The sequence below is a fragment of the Lygodium microphyllum genome, chromosome 2, assembly GCF_053477565.2.
Source record: "Lygodium microphyllum isolate KBCC chromosome 2, Lygodium_microphyllum_v1.1.10, whole genome shotgun sequence".
NCBI lineage: Eukaryota > Viridiplantae > Streptophyta > Polypodiopsida > Schizaeales > Lygodiaceae > Lygodium > Lygodium microphyllum.
This window is the reverse complement of record NC_141136.1, coordinates 103,990,509-104,012,882: the sequence shown is the minus strand read 5'-3', so window position 1 is coordinate 104,012,882 and position 22,374 is coordinate 103,990,509. Positions and strand designations below refer to the sequence as shown.

Genomic DNA, 22,374 nt, shown 5'->3' with positions numbered 1-22,374 from the left:
TTCTTTGAAGAATTTAGCCAATACATCTTTCTACAAACTTGGATTTCTAGCTAGAACTTTCACACCATGGAGACGACCTTTTGCATGGCTTGTTGAATTGTAGGAATCCTCTTGTAAAGACTCCAAAAATGTGTAATACAATTACTAATCTCTTCCTTGTCCTTTTGATTCACATTCATGAGTTTGACTATGAGGTTATTTGTGTATCTTGCCTTTGAGAATCTCTTAATAAAGAGGTCCTTAAGCATGTCAAAGTCTTGTGCTTAGTGTTGTCTGGGAAATTGGACTAGGCTCTACCTTTTTCTCCTTGACACAGCTCAAAGATTGTGCTTGCTTATCAACATCCTTGAGGTTATTGGCCTCATGGAATTGTTTGAATTGCTCCACTAAACTATAGGTATCATTTCCTGCCTTTAACTTTTCAATATTCTTTGTGACTATGGAAACTTTTATTTGATTCTTAATGTTGTGTGTTACTCCAAATCTGGGTGGGATCAAGGCTTCTAGCGCAACACCACTTCTCTCATTGATTAAGTTATCCAACAAATTGTTTGGTTAAGAGCTTGGCTGGGGTGAGATTCACTTTGAGGACTCTCTTCATTGGCTAGTAAGAGCAGTGCAGTCTCTTTGTTAAGTGAAATCTCTAGGACATTTTTAATGATGAGTTCAACTTTTCAGGGCATGTTCCCTTGACAATAGTTTGCTATATTATGATGATTACGTTTCATTGGGTGGGTACATTTGGCCTATGTTTCTAAGCCATTTTCGATCTCTCTCCTCTCAATTTGTGCTCATTTGCACACTTTGTGGTTTGGGTACAATGTTTGTTAAGTGTATTCCTTCTTTAGATTTATCCCTTGATGTGTTTTGTTTTGCTTTTGCAACTAGTCTCCTTATCAATTTGTGTAGTAGTATGCAAGTAATAAGTGCACAATCATGTTTTTTACTTTTTTGCAATCAATATGTCTCAATGAAATGCAACTCTCTATGTGCTATGGTCCTCAAACATGTTATTTGCTTTTTCAAACAAAGTGTTCTTGATGATTTAGCCACAGAAGGGCCCACAGACTTAACTGTTGCCACTAACTAGTGTATTTGCTCAAGGGGTCACAAGGAATGGTTCTATGCAAGTAAACAAATGGCTTCTGATCTCGGCTACTCAAGCTCACTTCTCAAGTAGACGATGGGCCTTGTGCCTAATGGTATGATTAAGTTGGGGATTTCCTTTCTAAAAGGTTTCAAGCAAACAATATCCAATCGATAGCAGTATTTACTTATGGTGCCCAACAAGTTGTCCTATATGATCATGTTGGGACCCTAGTTTCAAGATGTTATTGCAATGTTAAGGTTTCAACTCGAGGAATAGCATAATGATTTAAGAAGATAGAGCACTATGGCTCAATGAGCACTTTTGTGAAAATTTGCATGCACCCCATGCAAAAATGGATGTGGTGTACTCCTAAAATGCCAAGAATGCTACTAGTGATTGCTATGCACTATTTCTTTCCAAAGGGAGCCTCCAAAGATCCATATGTGATTCTTGAGAAATTCTATAAGCTCTAGGGTCCAACCATATGCCAATTCCATAAGTATTGCTTGCATGATAAACAAGGCACGAGTGGACCGAGTTGTAGCTGATGGAGTCTATGAACAATTATAGTTTATATGAACAAATTCCATCAGTCGGCCTTGGCCCAAGTCACTCGGCCTTAGATGGCCAACCTACACTACTTGACCAACCTATTTAGCCACTTGCACTGCTACCTATTCAACCCTTAGCCTAAGACACTCAGCCTTAGATGTCCAACCTATTTAACCACTCACACTACCTATTCAACCTTTGGCCCTTCCATAACCGCTTAGCGTACCTATTTGGTCACTTGGCCTTGACCCTAGGCCACTTGGCTTTAGGTGGCCACCCCACACACATTTTGATGGCCCATTCCACCACCCCATGTCATTCGGATGCCCATGGCCCCTTTTTCCCATGCACAAACACATAGATGCTAGCATGGGCCTCATCAAGAGTCCACCATGTCATGACAACCATCCTTATCACCCTGGATAGCACATCATAATTAGGATTTCTTTAGCCTTAATACAACCCTTGCCTACCATGGTTTTTGGTACATGTGTTCCACACCACCACTCAAAGAAGTCCAAAAAATAGTGCCCTCGTAGCCTCATGTGAATCCCTCATGGCCACCCTTTACCCTTTCTAGGTTTTCTTGGCTTGTATTGGTAGCTTATGTGGGGAGTTGTGCTCAATCAAATTACCCCCATTGAGACAAGTTATTGATGGCACCTCTTAAAATAGGTATCATCATCAAACTATCTTGGAAATTTATGAAGTTTAGAGGACCTTGAATCATTTCAAAGCTTGATAAATTCGCACTTGCAAGGTATTCCAGTAAGGGTAGTGAACTAAATCACGGAATGTGTTGAGAGAGGTCACCTTGAAAGCAAATTGGGCTAACATAAGCAATGTTGTTATGGCTAAATCAAGCAAGAGGCATGCTAATACTATTTTTAGGAATATTGTAGGAGAAGTTTTGGCACTCCCTAAGAGACTTAGGAGGAAAATGTAGATTTTCAAAGTTGGTCTGAAGCTTTTGAGCACTTTAGTTTTTTTGCATTTTTATCATTCCTTACAAAATTGACGCAGTACAAACATGAAAATCAAAATCAAAGCATACAACAAATCTATCTTCTCTCCATCTGCTCATCCTAAACTAATCTATGAATCATTTTGAAGTGTAAGCTCTTATTCCACCACTCGATGGAGAGGGTGTATGCCTTGTCAATTGATGCCATCCATCTTGCTTGGAATCAAATTGTTGGGGCTTTCTCAATCTCGATGCTATCAAGATGCTTTGCGTGTATGGCCAAGAAGACAATGGATCTCAGGCTGTGAGAGTTCTACATAGAAAGAGATAGATTTTTCCATTTTGAAGAAGAGAAGAGGAGGGGTTGAATTCACTCCAATAGGCAGAGAGATTGAAGCATGTATATAACATCCCAAACATCCATAAAAGAGCATAGATCCAACAAAAATAAGCATATGTTTTGGTTTTGAAAGCTTAATGATACCAAACTAGGATCAACCTTGTCTAATTATGAATAGTCCATAGTGCTTTTAGGCATTGTTGCATGAATTTATGGATTATGATTAGCCCTATTTATAAAGGAGAATAGTCCTACTCTTATTTGTATCAATTCATCCCTATTTTATATCAATTCAACCCTTTATTTTAAGCATAAAGCATCCCTAACAAGGAGATTTAAAGCAACATTGCTCTATGCATTAAATTAGCCCTATTATGCCTATGTTAGGACAGATCATGCATGCTCCTAAACAAAAAAATTCAACCCTCTTTTATGACATTTTAGACTGGCCCTACATCACAAAGATTAACCCTTTCAACATTCAAACACACCTTTCCTTGGTTGGTCAATTTAGCCTTGTTATGTATCAAAACAACCCTCTTTGTGATGCTTCAATTCAACCCTATTCTTTCCTTGTTTGTAATAGTTCAAGCCTACTTCAAAACAACCCTATTTTACCATGCTTTGATCCTCTACTCTCCTTCTATTCAGCCCTAGAGAGTAACCTCGTTATGCTACAAAGTAGCCCTTCCCTATCTATGCTTGTTGTCCATGATGTATCACCTATAGAAAGAAGGTGCCTATAGCAGCGCAGAAAATGCATTGTTCTTCTATCCTGTTTGCACCATGTTTTTCCTCTCTCACTTCACATGTAGTTTGTTGCCCATAACCCCCACAAAAGTCATGCTTTTTTCTCAATATAACTCCTTGCCATAACCTTCATGGACAATGGATCGAACCATAGTTTTCACATATCAAAAAGCTTGTATGAGTGCATATACACTCAACTTGTCTATAAAAATAATGCTAAGTGCTATGAATATCAAGAAAGGTCCACTTGATTCGAGCCTTATGTATCTTCCAAATATGCTTGCTTAGAGATTTTCTTGTCTTGTCTTCTAAACCACATGACAATGCACGACTTGACGGAACACTTATTATTTCAAGCGCTTCTTCCAATGTCCTCTCACATAACCATTGTTGTGTCTCAAGCTTACCATATCAAACTGATAGATTTACCTCCTCATTATAGTCTATTTGTGAAGGCTTTTGATGGATCCATGACTCACGCGATGCTTCTCAAGCATGCTCCATCACCATAGCTTTGATCGCTCCAAACTTACTTCATGAAGAAGAAGTAGTAGAAGAAGAGAATAGGAAAGAAGAAGTGCTTCACACACTAGTCCCTTACTCTCTCTCTCTCTCTCTCTCTCTCACTCTCACACTCCACACAAGCAAAAAGGTGGGAGGAAGAAGTAAAAAGATGTTGGGAGTAAAGGTGCATGTGCCTAGCCACCTGTGTATTAGTTTATCTTGATAGTGCCCGCATACTTGCACACTTGCCCATCATTGTCACTTCAATCTTTATTCTTTTAGTGACATTTGAATGAAGGGAAGGCCAGTCACACATTGTGACTATTGGAGTTCCTAAATCTTCTCTCTCTCTCTCTCTCTCTCTCTCTCTCTCTCTCTCTCTCTCTCTCTCTCTCTCTCTCTCTCTCTCTCTCTCTCTCTCTCTCTCTCTCTCTCTCTCTCTCTCTCTCTCTCTCTCTCCCTTCCACTGTAGCTCTTACTTCCGCTTCAGAGCTCACTCCCTTCAACTAGTATTAGAGCCATTGCATCGACATTGAGGAGCTCTTCCCCTTCAATTTACTTTAGCCTAAGAAAAGCTTCAGCTTGAAGGCTCCATGGTAGTTCAATCCTCTTCTTGTCGAGGTATGAATCTTACTCCCACTTCTTTCCTGGTTGCTCCCTCCACTTAAGGCTTGTTCTAGAGCTTCAAGACCATTGCTCGAGCCTCAAAAATTGCTCAATGGCAATCATTATGACCAAAGGAACCAGCAGGACTAGCAGTAACATCAACATGATTTACACTTGTTTGTGGGGGATTGTTCTTCCCTACTCCTCCAGTCTCTAATATGCTCCTGGCACTCTTGGCATCCCTGGTGATTATTGGCAACACCTCCCGACACTTGTATTTGGCATTGGCCATCAATTGGAGCTCTTGGGAATAGCCATTGATTCATAGTTTGTGACAATTTACCATCATGCAGTTCAAGATAGCACTGCATTCACATTGTTTGGAGGTCAATTATGCTTCTCAGGATGTCTATTTAATGCCAGATCATTTGGGGATGTTATGCCAATGTATTGGAATGTTATGGGATTGATTTGAGCACTCTTTTGCTCAATTTTATAGAGGTCTTTAATTGATGTAATAACCAAGACTGGAGCTTATTTTATTAGTGAAAGCACATGCCTATTACTCCTAGGTGCTTATCGATTATTCGAGGTGATGTATCAATGCTTATAGTTCACATTACATGCTTAGTTATGCTCATGGCTTGCTTTTGAGTTGAGATTGAAGCTTTGAATTTTGACATTGGTTGTCATTCACTATTACGTAAAGCTATTTGATGCTTTAGTAAGAGCTTTGCAAGTTACTTTGGTGGGATGCTCCCGGATATATGCTACCTGGGTCTTGGATGTATGGATGCCTTCCACACGATGTTTTGAGTATTGTTTGCTCGTTTGGCATTCAAATTTTATTCCAATGGGAGCCACTAGACACTTGGATGTTACATTGAGCATTTAGTTATGCAGTTGAGCTTGAGGGGGACATGTACATGCTCTTGTCATACTTTATGCATGTAGTTAATGCTTAGTGGGCTGATTTGACATTACTTTTGGGCCAACACCTATCTATGTCACGATGTTGTTAGTGATGTATGCATCTTGGTTGGTTATGTATTGAGCTTTCGTTACATTGCTCAGTCCATTATTGTGCCTTTAGTTGGTCTCTTCTGTTACTCCTAAGACCCACTCTATGCATGATGGTTATGCCTATGGGATGTATCTTAGTGTGACACACTGATCCTTTGACAATTCTTGATGCTAGTTCCATATTCACTCATGCTAGTTGGAGCTATTCCCTAGTAGTTGCAGTTTATCTTATATCAATGATTGCCCATCATTGGCATTGACTACTTTTACTATTATACTTCATTTCCAATATGTTGTAATTGAAGTTTACCACATTGTTTATGCAAGCAATCACATCCATTTGACAATTCTTTGCATTGAGTATTGTGGACAACTCATTACTTGGTCAATACCCCTTGTTTTCAGCTTGATTTAGTAGTGGCTTTAGGATTGTTTGCAGTAATTACATTAGCTTGCTTTGACAAATTGTGCACTTTTTTGCCTTCATTATGGCTTGTGGCTTGAGTGATAGTGCTAACTTTGATATTGACAAGTTGGATGGCACCAACTATAGCTACTGGAAGGCCCAAATCTAGGAAGTTTTAGTACAAAAAATGCAAGTTAGGCCTTTGAAATATAAGGGTATCAAGCCCAAACTTATAGATACAGAGGATTAGGTTGAATTAGATGAGCTATATAAGTCCATCATCATATTATCCCTCTCTAAGTAGGTGTTCTATAATGTTGTCTCTAATGGGCAGTTCGCATGGGAATTATGGGAAAAGATTCGCAATATCTATGATAAATAGAGCCATGCTTCTCAAATGTATTGGTTGAAGCAACTCATGGACCTTCACATGAAGGAGGGAAATTCTATGTCAACTCACTTAAATGAGTTTCACTCCATTATCAGTCTTTTGTTTTCGTAGGGAATTGAATTCAAGATCACTCTTCTTCCCTTGTTCCTCTTAGTTACATTGCCTGAATCATGGGATACCTTTTGTACTGCTACGTGTGCCAACATACCTACTAATGGGTTACAGTTTACAGGATGTAGAGGGTGCACTCTTGATTGAAGAGGTTAACAAAAAGAATGTCAATGCTTCTCACACCTCTCATGCTTTGGCAATTAGAGGCAATAATGGTAGGGGTGGTAATGATTGCCGTGTGAGAGACTCTCTACAATCTCGCTCTTAGTCATGTGGATAGTCTCGCAGTAAGTCCCATGGATGTAAGTCCTCATTGACTTGTCATTACTATGAGAAAGCAGGGCATATTTGTCCATAGTGCCATAAGATGCGTGAGGACAAGCTCAAAGAAAACGGCAATGGTAAAGTACAAGACAAAAATAGTGATTGCCAAGGATAATCGCAGCATTGTCCCTAGCAATTCATTTGTTAAGATTGAAGAGGTTAATGTTGTGCAAACTAATTTTGATGATGATTTTATATTTGCAGCTCCTTCTCTTAACACTTTATAACTAACTGATGCTTTGTCAGGGTATACTCAATGTTAGCTAATAATTCATGGGCTTCCTTTCATGTGACCCCTCATAGAGAGTGATTTTACTTCTATCATAGTTTGACTGGATTTGTCTGTTTGGGTAATGACCTGGCATTGGAGATAGTTGGTATTGGTAATGTTCAAATGGAGTTTGGTTTAGGTTGTATGTTTACTGTTCATGATATACAGCATGTACCAGCTCTAACAAAGACCCTTATCTCTATTGGCTCTTTGGATGATGCAAGTTACATAGTTTCTTTTGGTGATTCCTCATGGAAGATTATCCATGGGGATCTTATCATTGGATGTGGTGTTAAGTCCAATACTCTCTACCCCTCACTTGTATCTGGGTTAGTTGACCATATTTTGGTAGTGGGACGCAATTCCACATATACCTTTGTGGCATCGTCGCCTTGGGCACATGTCCTTGTAAGAAATGAAAATGCTTGTTCGTTTGCAATATCTTCTGCCCCTTGACTATAAGTTCTTTGAGTCTTGTGATCATTGTTTATATGGTAGGCATATACGCGATACACATAAAAAGTTTAGTATGTCACACATGGGTGAACCATTGGCTCTTGTTCATTCAGATGTATGTGGTCTTATGCCTTCAAGTAGTTAGGTGGCACGAAGTATTTCGTTACACATAACCTTTGGGCATTTCCCATAAAGCAAAAATTGGATGTCTTGGCTACATTTCAACATTGGCTTGCTTTGGTTGAGAACCAGTCTAGATATAGGTTGAAATGTCTAAGGTCAGATAATGGGGGTGAGCTCTAAAGCCTTTGAGCAGTTTTGTGATGAGAGGGGTATTAAGCATTAGTTGACCACCTCGTATATCCCACCCCAGAATGGTATGGCTGACCATATGAATAGGACAATTAAGGAGCGAGTTCACTGTATCATTTTGAGTCCCCCTTGATAGGGATAAACTCACTTCTAAAACTCGCTTCTTGAAGCCACATAATTTTTGACAAGGAGAAATCATTATGGCGACCAAAACCCTTACAATCTCCAATAACCAATTTATAGAAGTTGATAGTAGAAGTTCTCTTTGAGAATTTATGCAATTTCATACGTTTGCAGAAGAGAATGTCCTTCCATTATAGAGAGGGCGATTTACTCCTCGGAGGTGTCCCTTCACTCTAGAATCTTAACAAAATAAACCAAGGTTGGCTATGTTTAATCCTTTTGAACAAATCATAGGAAAACCTCCACACCTTTTGTTGCCAACTTTCAAGTCAAAACCACCAATAGACTTGGGTGCAATTAAATGATCCCATGAAAATTGTGATATATCCACTTGACCTCAAAGGATCAAATAAAATCTCTAAAGCACTTCACCATTTTATTCTAGTTGTTCTTAGTGAAGGGAAAAAAGGACCCCACAAATACCATGGAATAGTTTAAAGATATTCCTAAGCACAAAAGGTTTGCACACAAACGCCATGGAAGGGTTATAGACATTCTTGAGCATAACAAGTTTGCTTGCCATACCACTAGAATCTTGAGCTTTTCCTCAATTTGGCTAAAAACTTAGCATAACACCATTTGATCCTTTAATGAATAGATACGCCCAAGCCTAGAGAGCTATGGTTTTGTATGCCCCATCTATCACAACTCGTATTGGAGCCTCAAAGTTGAAGGGTGTGCTTGCAACCTTTGGGACAGGAGGAGAGTACAAGTAGAGATGCTTGAACTCTTTAATGAGAATGGAATTGAGTTGATTGTGGAGGTGCACTGCTCTACCTACCCAAAAACATGCTTGATCTATAAAGAAGGTGGCATACTTGGGAAGATAAGTTGGTGATAATAGGGTGCAAAATAAGGGTGATTGGGCTATACACTATTAAAACCCTAATAAGAAAATGGAGGAAGGTCATAAAAGGAATTTGTTGGAGGAGTGAGATAGTACAAGAGGCAAATCTGCTTTGTAACAGAGTATATGGTCATTATCAGAAGCCTATTATGAGGTAAGCTTATGGACATTAATGAAGTCTCTACCAAGTTTTTCCTTTATTGTAAAGATTAAGAGTGTGCTAGCCAAGTACTTTAGAAAAAGAAAGACAACTTGCCCCATCTACTTGAACAGGTGTGGATGACTTCTAGAGAGTTAAGAATGGATGGGAAAATTTGTACCCTTGCATTTAAAAATAAACTTGGAAAAGGAGAGTTATTAAAGCATGGACAAGTACACCAAGCCAACACTTCAATCTCCTATTATGGAGGATTATCCAAGCACACCCCCTTGCCATGAGCAAGATCACACATTTAAGAATGATTAATGGAAGTTGCTAGATTTAAATGTCTTAGAAGGAGTCACTCATACATAGATTTTGGAGTTGCAAAGATGCTAGAATGCTTTGTTGAGTAAAGTTAACACACGTTTCAAGACATCTAGATTCAACTTGTCAATCAAGATGAGGAGTCTGCCCTATTTGGAGACATGGGTATTTTGGATGAAGGAAAGCCTACAATTATGGAATATAACTAGAACTATTGTGCTCACACATTTGTGGCTTGATAGGGGTAAGGTACTCATCAAGATGGAAAGTAAAGTATTTTGGTTGTAATGTTCAAGAATTGTAGATTTGAGAACCAAGCTATCTTTAAAGTGGCAAAGAAAAAGAATGTCTTTAGAATTGCTTCAAGTGTTAGGGTGCTTTTGGTTTATGCCTACTCATCCTTTTGAGGTAAATATCTTTCAATAATATCTACTAGTGTTTCGTGCACGAAACGCTAGGCCACTTCGCTACCTCAAAGCAGCAAGTAATTGTGCTATCACATGGTAACTTCACTCAACAATCCATTTATCATATTTCTCTCTCCTCTTTTCCCTCTCTGTTTCTAATTTTTTTCTTCACCCTGTCTCTCTCTCTCCTCCCCCAATTTCCTGTCTAATTTTCTCTCTCTCTACCTTTTATTTTAGTTTATTTTTTCTCCTCTCCTGGTTCTCTCTCCTTTTTTCTTTCCCTACTTTTCTTCTCTCTCTCTCTCTCTCTCTCTCTCCTCTCTCTTTTCCTTCTCTCTCCCTCCCCTCTTTCTTCCTTTTTTTAATTCTTATCTCTCTTCATTCTCTTTTTAAATTTTTTCTTCTCTCTCTCTCTCTTTTAATTTTATATTTCCTCTCTCTCTGTGTTATTTTCTCTCTTCTTCTTCTTCATCTTCTCTCTCTCTCTCTCTTTAAATTTTATCTTTCCTCTCTCTATAATTCTCTCTCCATGTTCCTTATCTCACTCTTCTTCTTCTTCTTTTTTCACTTTCTTTCCCGACCTCAGTCTCTCTTAAGATATGTAAAATTTATCTTTTTCCTATATATAATTCTCTCTCTTTATGTTCATATTCTCTCTCTTATTCTCATCTTCTATCTCCTTTTATTCTCTCTCTCTCTCTTCGCCCCTTTTCTTCTCCTCCCCTTTCTCTTAATTTTCTTTTTTTTCTTCTCTCCCCCCTCTCTCTTTTGAATTTTATATTCTCTCTCTCTCTCTCTCTCTCTCTTTCTTTTTGTTCCCCCCACCCTTCTCTCTCCCTTCCCCCTTCTCTCAAAAAATATTTAAATTTAAAAAAGAATTTTCTCTTTCCTTTTCCCCCCCATCTCTCTTCTTGTTTTCCTCTTCTTCTTCTTCTTCTCTCTTTCTCTCACACACACTCTCTCCCCCTGCTCTTCTCTCTCTCCCCCCTCTCTCCTATCTTTTCCTTCTCTCTCCCTCTCCTCTTTTTTCCTATTTCTTCATCTTCTCTCTCTTCATTCTCTTCATTCTCTCTTTAATTTTTTTCTTTTCTTTCTTTTAATTTTTATATTTCCTATCTCTATAATTATCTCTTTGTGTTCAAATTCTCTCTCTTCTTCTTCTTCTTCTTCTTTTCTCTCTCTCCTTTTCTTTTCTTCTGTCTGTCTCTCTCTCCCCCCTCTCTCCTATCTTTTCCTCTCTCTCTCTCTCTCTCTAATTTTATATTTCCTCTCTTTGTAATTCTTGTTCTCTCTGTTTTCCCTCTCTCCCCTCTCTCTCTCTCTCCTTATTTTTCTTTTCCTCTCTCTTTCTCTTTCAAGTTTTTTTTCTCTCTATATATTTTTAATTCTCTCTATTTTTTCTTTCCTATCTTTCCCTTTCTCTCCGCCTATTTTCTCTCTCTTTCAAATTATATATTTCCTCTTTATCGTCTCTCTCTTTAAGTAAAAAACTATATAAAAAAAGATTTAATTAAAAAAGACTATTCTCTTTTATCTTTTCCCCCTTCTCTCAATCTTTTTCTCCTTCTTCTTCTTTTTTAAATCCTTCTTCTTCTTCTTCTATCTCCCTCTCAAAGTGTGTAAAAAATTATGTTAAAAAACTTTAGACTAAAATGTTTAAAAAATATTTGATAAAAAAATTTAAATTAAAAAGTTTAATATGAGACACACAGACACAGACACAGAGAGAGAGAGAGAGAGAGAGAGAGAGAGAGAGAGAGAGAGAGAGAGAGAGAGAGAGAGCTTAGGCCCTACACATGGGGGGGGGGGGGGGGGGAAGGGAAGGGGCTTTTAATTAAAAAGGGGAGGGGGAAGAGAAAAGGAGAGATTACAAGGTGAGAGAGAGGGGAGGGGAGGGGAATTTAATTGAAAAAGAGAGGTTTAGAAAAGGGGGTAGATTCGGGAAGCCCTTTGGAAGTTCGAGGCTTTTTGAACCTACAACAAAATAATATAGTAGTAAGATAAGATGATTGAATTCACCCTTAAAAACAATTACTTGTGAAAGGCATTCTTTTTCAAAGGAAGACTCTAGTTTGAATTGAGCTTTAGATGAGACATACTTTTAACGAATCTTTGTGATACAAACCCAATTTCTATGGGTGTTGATGTGGTGAATCAGGTCTTACTTTTAGGGCAAAAAATCCCCCCTCTTCTTACCACCACCACCACCACCACCACCACCATCATTATAATCACTATCATTGCCCTTAAGATCCCTCACTCACTCACACACACACACACACACACACTTACACTTCCTCCTCTTAAACCAATACTTAGTAGGGTAGAGGGGCCAAAAAAGTGATGACTCCCCAATAGAAGACGCATATGGGTTGAAAGAGTGACACATGACCTCATTTGGAGCACGTTAGTCTTAGGGCATGTTAAAGATTTGTTTTGTGTAAGTTTAGTTCTGACGATTAACTGGTCTCTACTTGACTCTTCTTGGATTTAGGAGTCTCTTTAACATTGACTTATGAGGGCTCTTTTTCTTTTTCGATGGGTATGGAGTGGAATTCTTGAGTGCATGCATGTAAATTTTGTGTGAGCCATTCTAATGCATACGCACGTGTCTATAGAGCTAGGGACTCTTGGGGTGGTTTATCTTATGCTAATAAGGGTGGTGAGACACCTTGGACGAAAAGGCTGGAATGTTGCGGGTAAGAAAGGACAGTTTGGCGACGTGGGAGGTCACATGGCAAGGGTGAAAAGCGTAGTAAAATTGGACCAAGTTTGCTCGATGACTGATGGCGGTCAATGTTTCCTTGTTTTGTTTTCTTTTGGGCGAACACTCTTTGGGATAACAAGGTACCATAGCTCGTGAAGGGCGTGTGAGACTGCACACACATCCCCCCTCCCCCCCCCCCCCCCCCCCGGGCGTCTCTCTCTCTGTGGGCATGTCTTTTTCAAGGTACTATGGCATGTGGTGTGTTACTCGACCAAAAGAAAACAAAGGGGGTGATTTACTGAGGCGACAGACTTTATGGTGTGGCTGTCCACCATGCGACGTCGTTGTAGCTTGCTTGCTGCTGCTTCTCCTTCACAGCTTGCCTTCTACTGAACAACTTGCCTCTCACTATCGCAATGAAGCTCATGTTGATTCTAAGCCACTCCTTATCATTGCAGAAGATTCATCTCAGCTGTCATAACAGAAAGCAGCTCTCTCTCCTTGTCCTCTAACCAACAATTTCCCCCCCCCGGCGCCATCAATCCACCCATATAATCCAGCCACAGGTCAATTCACCCATCTAATCCGGCTACAGGCCACAAAAAGCGAGTTCTCACACTTCAATGTGAATTTTATTTATTTGTCGGGGGGGTCCCACCAGCACGATCTCAATCCTGCAATCTTAAGGCCTCCATTTTCTACGTTGCATTCGATATAATTTATGATGATGACTGGCTCCGCATTGGCCGGCAATCATTCTCCATTTCCGCATGGGCCGGCAATCATTCTCCGTTCGTAAAGACCCGAGAACAAAAAACAAAGGCAGTATGAGCTCCAAAAGGCGTACGGTTATAGCATCCATCGGATGATCGGACCTCCAAGAGTGTGATTCTATTTCTTGTATAAACACGATTATGTAGCAGCTTTGGCAGAAGAAGTAAACGGGCAGTATCGTTATTATGGATTCACTCATCAGTGCAAGAAGACCCTGCATTGCTAGCCTTTGCTGGGTTCTGCTACTCATCTCGTCAGCTGGCGCTCATCATCATGTCAAGAACAATTCCCAAGGTGAAGAATGGGGATATGTTGAGGTTCGACCAGGTCGGTATTCATCTGAGACTGCAGTGACATATAAGTAACGCCATGCTATGATTATCAATAGTTTCATCTAGCACCACAAATGCTCTTCCTTAGGGGATGTCAAGTAAATTTCATGTACAATAACAGGTGCCCACATGTTCTGGTGGCTCTACAGAAGCTCCTCCCGAACAGCCAGTGCAAGCTGGCCTTTAGTTTTGTGGCTCCAAGGTGGACCTGTGAGTGTATCATAAGCTTAATGCTGCAGAATTGGTTATCAGTTCTCATATGTCTGACTTGTGCTAATCTTTCACAAGAAGTTTAAGACAAATTCCCACTGTAATTCCCACATTGTGAATAGCGACAACATCATGAGCTTCTGTGAGGGAGGGACTGCATGCCTAGCTAGGTGGTGCCAGCCATACCAGCCCCCAAAGCTCAAAATGTTGAACACTATAGTGGAAAACAAGGGAAAAGAGCCCCTTTTTCCACACGGGAAAATGCCAAAAACTTCTTGTGTTCGTATGTCTTGGGCAGTAAACATACCACAGGATTGAGCTCCATCTCTGATGGATTTCTTATGTTGAGTCAGTCTTCTTTTTCTGAAGCGTACATAATATCTGGGGTTGATTTATCTGTTATTTTTCTTTCTTAATTCATCTTCACTCACATTAACAGGGTGCATCTGGAGTGGGACTTGGCAACTTTGAAGAGATTGGTCCTTTGACGACACAACTGGCCCCGCGCCCATTCACGTGGCTGCAGAAAGCTGACCTACTCTTTGTGGTAAAGCTTTGTTAAGGTTTTGGATTTGAGAGATTGTGATTTCTGTGGGCTGGTTTTTAAACGGTCGATTCTCATTACTTTCAAAATTCATTTGACATGGGTGGTGGAACTTATCTCATGGCTTTCTTGGAATTGGTTATAGCTGCAAAACATGGTTTTTGTGCAAGTGAGATTAGTCATGATCATTTATTGTACGCATTCACTGTTAGGCCAGGTTAAGCTGAATTAGTGAGCCTACTGTTTGCATGTAATGGCATGAGAAAGGGACATTCTTAAAGTTCTTAATCCAGTATTTGGGACATTCTTAAGTTTTACTTTAATCTAGTATTCTGTGCTTTTGGTTCCCTGCAATACTTTGACAAAGCTGGTTTTGCATGGTTGCATGGTTGACAACAGGACAGCCCTGTTGGTACAGGTAAACACACCTTAGAATTGGTTGTAGCTGCAAAACATAGTTTTTCTGTAAGTGAGATTAGTTGTGATCATTGATCGTACACATTATTAAGCTGAATTAGTGAGCCTACTGTTTGCATGTAATGGCATGAGAAGGGGACATTCTTAAAGTTGTACTTAATCCAATATTTGAGCCATTCTTAATCTTTACTTGAATCTAGTATTCTGTGCTTTTGGTTCCCTGCAATACTTTGACGAAGCTGGTTTTGCATGGTTGACAACAGGACAGCCCTGTTGGTACAGGTAAACACACCTCTCATGATGCTTTCTCCTGCTTCCATTTACAAGAATGAAGATAAGCGTGAGTCAAGCACTTTTGTGTCTGTGTTGCATGTTATTTCAGGTTTCAGCTATGTGGACAATTCATCTCTGCTCCCAACCAGAGATGAAGATGTGGCCAAAGACCTTCTTGCTTTCCTCAAAGTGTTCTTCCAAAATCATGAAGCCATGGAACAAAGCCCCTTCTACATCTTTGCTGAGAGCTATGGAGGGAAGCATGCAACCCTTCTCGGATTGGTTCTGCATGATGCAATCAAAAAAGGGGAAATTAATGCCACACTTAGTGGTATGCTTCTCTTGTTATTTCTCTTTTTCACACAGGTAATAACCTAAAGTTCAGAAGATTCATATCAGGCAAATAGCAGAGCCACACACCTAAAAAAACCTTAAAGGGGTTGAAGCGCCTATGTGCTGAATTGTACAAACTCTTCAAACAGTTTCAGGTTTCTGATTATAAAAAGCATTGTGATAGTAGTTCTCAAGCTGGCCCAATATTAGAGGTTTGGCATTGTGAAGCTGGATATTCCTACTCACTTATGGTGCACCCTTCCCCACATCCTCCAATCTCTTGCAGCACCAAGGGTGGCCTTGGGGCTGTGCCTGCTACTGCACCTACTGATTGGATGTCACAAGCTGAGGCTGCTCCTTTGAGATGCTGTTGCAGCTGTTGCACTCGGAGAACATGAGCTTGGGGAACAAACAAGCCTGGGGTAAGGGGGCCAGTCATACATGCATGGAACCCACCCCTGGGAACTTAATGGAAAGGGAAACCCATCTTGTGTCATTGACTTACAGTGTGAATTCTAGCATACATCATACACACCCATACAATCTTGTGCAGATGTGGGTCAAAGCAGCCGAGGAGTTGATCAGCAATTTGAGTCCTGATCAAAGGCATATAGCAATAGGTAAATAAGGGCCAAGCAGGGCAGGAAGGTGACTGGAATGTGCCTGTGCCATAAGTCTAGTTGTGGGGGTTGAAGAAATTTTGATGGTCAAGAAGTCAGAATTAGTCTGTTTGTCTGTCTGTCTCTCTCAAACAACAGTGTTTGTTTTTGTGAAATCACTATTCATTATCTCACAAATGCAAATCAGAAAACGCTTCATGACAAAAACTTTTCTGGAAAAGCAAAATTAGTGCTAGAACAGATGCATATAAAGCACTTTTGCACACTTCTTTTTCCTGATGAACCTACTGCTCACTATATCATAAATGTACAAAGAGAGTAGACTTCATGGGAAAGTCTACTCTAAAGACTAGAAGCAATGGTAAATGCATCCTCAAGAGAATCATGAGAAAGTCTACTCTAAAGATTAGAAGCAATGGTAGATGCAAGCCTTTATTTCAAAGGCAACTTATTTTCCAAAACTTTGCTAAGGTGCTGATATTCAGCCAAGTTGACTTTTAGATTATCCGCTTCCTTGATGGAAAACTCTTGAAGCTCAAAATTGAGATTGATATACCGAGTGCGATCTTGCGCCGCATAGTGGTCAATGAGATGTCTCCAATGCTTAGATACGAGCGTGAAATGTTGTAACTGAGAGTGGAACTTAGGAAGCAACTCCTGCATTAACTCAACATTGGCGGTGGCATTGCGGGCTCTCCGTTGATGGATGTGATGAGGGTGAGCTAATCGAGGATTTGGCACGGGCTCTAGACCAACGACGAGGTCCCAAAGTCCTTAAGATTCAAGCACTTGTTTCATGAGGTTCGACCAAGCTGTGAAATTTGACTCATTAAAATGAGTCTTATTCGTGGAGGCATTCTTGGTTGTTGCAACATGAGTGGTAGTGCTAGGAGATGGATAAGGTGTGTGATGAGGGTAGGGTGGGGGAGTGGAGTACACTTGGGAATCGATCCTAGAGTGCCCACCATGCATGTGGAAAGTGTGCACAATGGATCTGAATGTGGGTGCATGGACTGACTAGGTATGGGCATGGTAACCGGATAAGGAGCCCATGGAGGAGGGATAGGGATACATAGAGTAGAAGATGGAAATCCTTGCATGTAGGAGTGACCCAAGGAATATGTAACAATGTACCATAAGTAGAGGAGGAAACTCCTTGTGTCTGAAAGGTTGATGAATGGGAACAAGAGTGTCCAAGGGTAGTGAGAGAAATGTCCATCATAGCCATCCTAGAGTGAAAAGAAGTGCTTATTTGTGGGTAGGTGGAAGGCACAATGTTGAAGGGTGGCATTCCCCCTAATGATGCACCGGTGTGCAAAGGGGCAGTGAAGCGAGGGCAAGTAGAGGATGGTGTGGAGAAAGAGAAAGTGCTAGGAGTAGAGATGGAGAATCCAACTCCTAGTGTGCTGGATATGGAAGTGGAGTGTAATTTGAGGTTTTGAAATGAAGAGAGGAAATCGAGGTGTGGATTAGAAGAGGATGGGATGGGAGGAATTTGAGAAGAGTGGTTTACATGCTCAAAAGAAATAGAAGATGTGGATATACCTAATGATGGATATTTGCTTCAAGAGCTCCCTCTATTGAAGTTTACATATAGAAAATCATTTGGATCCTGCACACCAATAGGAGAGGGTTTTGATTCATATGACTCAAAGGGATTGTACAAACTTGACATTGGGTCTAATTGAGATAAAGAAGATGGATCGCTAGTCGTTTGAGGTGGCTAGCCTCACCAACCAATCCAGATGGTGTAGCAAAGTTGGTAGGAGGGATGTAAGCTTGACTATATGTGACATGCAAGTACTCTTAAAACTCCTCCTCTGTTATGAGACTAAAATCTGGAATAGGAGAAAATAAAGAAGGTGAAAGTGAAGGTGGGGTGTCATCTTTCTTACCAAGTCCATAATGCCTCCTTAGGGTCTCCAATGATGGAGAACCTTAATAAGACATCATGGGGTCCCATGAAGAAGGTGTTTGAGACATTGTGATTTGGTTACGAGTCGTTTGTGTGCCTCGCACAAAACTAAGTCTCCACAATATCCATAGGTTACTCTTTATAAGAGCACCGGTTGTGATACCATGGACGTCTATTTATAGATGTGTATGGATCCTCCCAAATTAGGGTTTACATAGAAACTCTCTCGAACCGCTCCCTGTTTTAGGGTTTTTCATTAATTAAGCATGTTTTGGGGCTGTTTAGGAGGCTAATTAGAATGTAGCATAATTTTTAGCTCAACACTCTCGACATGGTATTAGAGCATATTGTTCCTTCTTTTGACAGGGCATAGCCTCAAGACCAACAAGTAGCTCCCAAAGACCGTGGGGCTTAAGCACTTACTGCATGGGATTTGATCAAGTCATGAAACTCAACATGTTTCAACAAGTCTGGTCTCTAAAGGTCTTCTTGGTTATAGCAATAGGAGTGTGAGTATTGAGTGAAGCATAGGGAGGGGTGATGGAGTACACTTGCCCCAAAGTGCCCATTATGCATCAATGAAGTTTGCACAGTGGATCCAATGGTGTAATCGGGCTGACTCAGCATCAGCATAGTCACTGTGTAAATAGCCCAAGGTGGGGTTTGTTCGAGTGGTGGAGGGTAGAGTGTTGAGAAAGTGAAATTAAAGGCCTCAATTAACACAAAACTATCATGCATTTTGGCCCAATTTAACTCCATAAAAACATCCCCAAATTGATTAATTCATGAAAAAGACATTTTATTTCTGGTAGTAGGACAAATGCCCAAAAATCCTCTTTGTAAGGAGATGTTGTGGGCATTGATCCCCCTTACTCGTATTGATCATTGATCATTCTATTCATTCCAAACCCTACTGTTGGAGGTGCGACCTAGCTTGTTTGCTACCACTAGGAGCTATTGCCATCAATTGGAGCTTTTGCCTTGTATTGGAAGACCTTTGTCTGCTGTCCCAGCTACCTCCTTGCTGTCCTTCCATGCCATCATCTGCTTGGGACTGCTGCAACCTGCATTTTGTCATCTGCAGCCTGCACTTCCAGCTGGCAGGAGGATTGCTGACACCATCATCTTCATCACCATTTGCTGCTTGTTGGGCTGCATTTTACCCTGAATAGCCTAAGTTTTGCTGTTCAAAGTCTTCACCAACATCTTGTTGTTCAGAGGACTGTATTTTGCTGCCTTCATTGCTGCCCATAGGTTGCTGCTCTTCCTTTGGAGTCTGTTGTGTGTTCCTTTCCTTGGAGGATCCTACAGAGGTGCTGCCGCCTTGTGGCCCCTCATCAATTGGGACAGCATAGTCATCTTCTTCTATCCTCCTTTGAGAGGTGCTGCTGCCCATCTCCACACCTAAGATCTAGGATAGTGCAGCCATCTTGAGCCACTCCAATGCCAACGATTCGTTGGCTCTCATCAGCCAATGTCCTAGAGACAGAGGCTTGAGGTTATTGTATCATCATTCTATCTCATTCACAGTACTTTATTAATGCTTCGAGTTTTTAAGTTCATTCACTGCTAGTGTTTGTTGTGCACACTTTACCCTACCCTTTCTTTACATGGTATCGGAGTAGAGTTGCTATTACACTAAAGATCCTGTTCTTTGTGAAGAGCATACGGTCTTGTAGGGAGTGACAACACCTCTAACATCTCAAATTCCAACACTCCACTCTGCTATGACATTTGGGAGAGAACTCTATCTTGTGCTCCCATCCCACCCTTCCATTCAAGTTTGCGCATTGATGTTATGACTTCCTCCCCCAAGTTTCAACATTGACCATTGGGTGTACCTATTGCAACAAGCCGGGTGACTCCACCATAGCTTATCATAATTTACTATTCCTCCCTATGCCACTCAAATGTATTGTTGAGACACCAAAGGCATTAAGTGCATTGTATTACATTGACCCTTATTTTGCTCTATATTTACAGCTCCAAAAAGGCTTATTTGTATTATCTATTAGTGTTCCAAGCACCATCTGAGACAACCAGGGAGCCACTCTAGACAGTTTAGTGCACTACTCATGTGCCTATAAATAGGGCATGGGCACTAGTGGCTTATTATCTATCCTCTCTATCTTATTTATTCTTTGTTACTTGATTCACTTTGTCACACTTTTAGCCTCAGCCCTCTACCACTATTGTCCAGATCCCTATCTTGGCAGATATCTCAGTTCATGGTGCTGTCAAGCTGAACTTGACACCATACCAGTAGGCAACTTCGTTCTGGAGGTCTTCTTCACATCGCCATTGGCTTCAAACACTCTAGATTGCTGCATTTTGAGTCCACAAAGCCTCGCAACTACAAAGATTTAGAGTGTGCTTTTATATTTAAAATGCACCTTTCCTCTTTTGTGCTTGCCCTGAACTTTTAAGGTTGTCCTTGCGCTTTTGGCCTTTTTTCCTCCTATTTCTTCAGTTGGCAGAGCTTGGCGCTCTTTTACAAAGATTTAGAGTGCGCTTTTATATTTAAAATGCTTCTTTCCTCTTTTGCGCTTGCCCTGAACTTTTAAGGTTATCCTTGCGCTTTTGGCCTTTTTTCCTTCTATTTCTTCAGTTGGGCCGCCTTTCTCCGCTTTGCCCTGCATCTTTTTAATTTCTTTTTGCTTTCTTTGCATTGGGGTTAACATTACCCCCCTCCTAGCCGAGTGCCAGTCCCATGGCACTTGAAAGCACTTGATAAGAGCTCGAGTGGTTGAAGGGTTGCAATGTGGGTCGATGATGGGGCTTCATGGAGATTGGACGGGGAGAAGAAGCATCGCAAAATTAGAGGAGAGATTGTGGAGGTCGAGAATAGATTTGAGTGGGTAATGGGGGCCTCCTATGTCAGTGATTGATCGCAATTGTTGAGCGTACCTGAAAAAGAAAAAGGAAGTGCACTACTTGGGGGTGCCTCTACCTTACCGTACAATGCATGGTGTCCATGCCAGTGAGGCTAGGAGTTGGGTTGAACTGCAGGGGAGCTTGTGGTGGTGTCCTACAATTGAGGACCCAGCTTGTGTAGAAGGGGAGGTGCTGTGGGTGTGACTTAGGGAGACACGTCTAACCATAGGCAAGCACAAACTCCCTATGTGTGTCTTGCCCTTGATGTGCCCTAAGTGTGAAGTGGGGGGACAAGGAGAGCTAGGGGGTTAGGTGCCGATTGAGGCCACCGGATGTATCTAACTTGAGAACCCCTAGGTGCAGTGTTTGTGGCACTCTGATATTACATGGGAAAGCTCTTTGTTTCTTTTCTTTTGTGTTGTGTGGGTCTTTTCTTTGTTTTTTGTTTTTTTTTTTTTTCCCCTTTTTTCTTTCCCTCTTTTTTTTTGAAGATACATTGAGAGGGAGCATGCTAGACATCATCCTGATGCTCTTCAGTAGTTACATTTCAAGGGGGCCTAAGAGATTTGCCAAGGAATGCATGGCTTGGCATGTAGTCCTTTGCTCTTCTGATTGTACTTGTGGCCATAGAGGGGGGTTTGGCCCCTATACTTGTTCTTTTTCTTGTTGATTTGATTCAAAATCAAGCCCTTCTTCTTGGACTAGCTCTAGTGGCTCCTGTTGGGATGGCTACATTTGCTGTCCTAGCTTCCCAAGCCCTAGCAAGGAGAGTTCCTATGTGGTTAAGCCAGTTGAGATTAGGTGAGTACGTCGCTCTACTCCCAAGCTGGTACTAAGCTTGGGTGCCGTGGCATGGATTCCATGTTGGAGTGCCCTCTTTGTTAGCTCTAGTTTTCTTTTTAGTTGTTCCAATGTCTATTCTCCTCTTGGCTATGTGACATTCAATGTTGTGCTCAAGAATGTGTATTGTTGCCCCAGCATTCCTGTCTTGATAGTTGTGGCTTTGCTTTCTTCTAGGAGGCGTTTACTCTTGGAATGGGCTAGCTTGTAGGCAAAATCTTTGATTCTGTTTTCGCTAGAGCAATCTCCTTCTCCTCTTGTTGCCTCAATCGTTCTTTCTCCTTGTCTGGCCTCTTCAGGCACTCTTCGTCTAATCTCTTCGATTCCTCCTCCACCCTTTGCAACTCCTTGTTTTCCTTCGAGGTGGATCAAGTTTTTCTTATGGGGATTTTGAGAGTGATCTTTTTCCTCTCTCCTTGGCTTGACAACTTCGAGCCTTGCTGCTCATTGATAGTCCTCTTGCTCGAGACTTATTGCTGTTGAGATGGTTGGTCATTCTTCTTTGCATTAGTAACTCTCTCCATGTTGTCCC

The 22,374-nt window shown here is 40.9% G+C and overlaps 1 protein-coding gene across 1 annotated transcript in view; it reads left to right on the top strand.

Annotated features, from left to right (window-relative positions):
* Positions 1–13,245: 13,245 nt before the first annotated feature.
* Positions 13,246–22,374, top strand: part of SCPL51 (serine carboxypeptidase-like 51) — a 49,714-nt gene continuing 40,585 nt past the window's right edge. Inside the window, exons 1-5 of the mRNA XM_087696816.1 lie at positions 13,246–13,811; positions 13,938–14,026; positions 14,466–14,573; positions 15,251–15,269; positions 15,370–15,591. Coding sequence (XP_087552942.1) covers positions 13,670–13,811; positions 13,938–14,026; positions 14,466–14,573; positions 15,251–15,269; positions 15,370–15,591 — 580 coding nt within the window. The 5' untranslated portion in view covers positions 13,246–13,669. The remainder of the gene's footprint in view (positions 13,812–13,937; positions 14,027–14,465; positions 14,574–15,250; positions 15,270–15,369; positions 15,592–22,374) is intronic.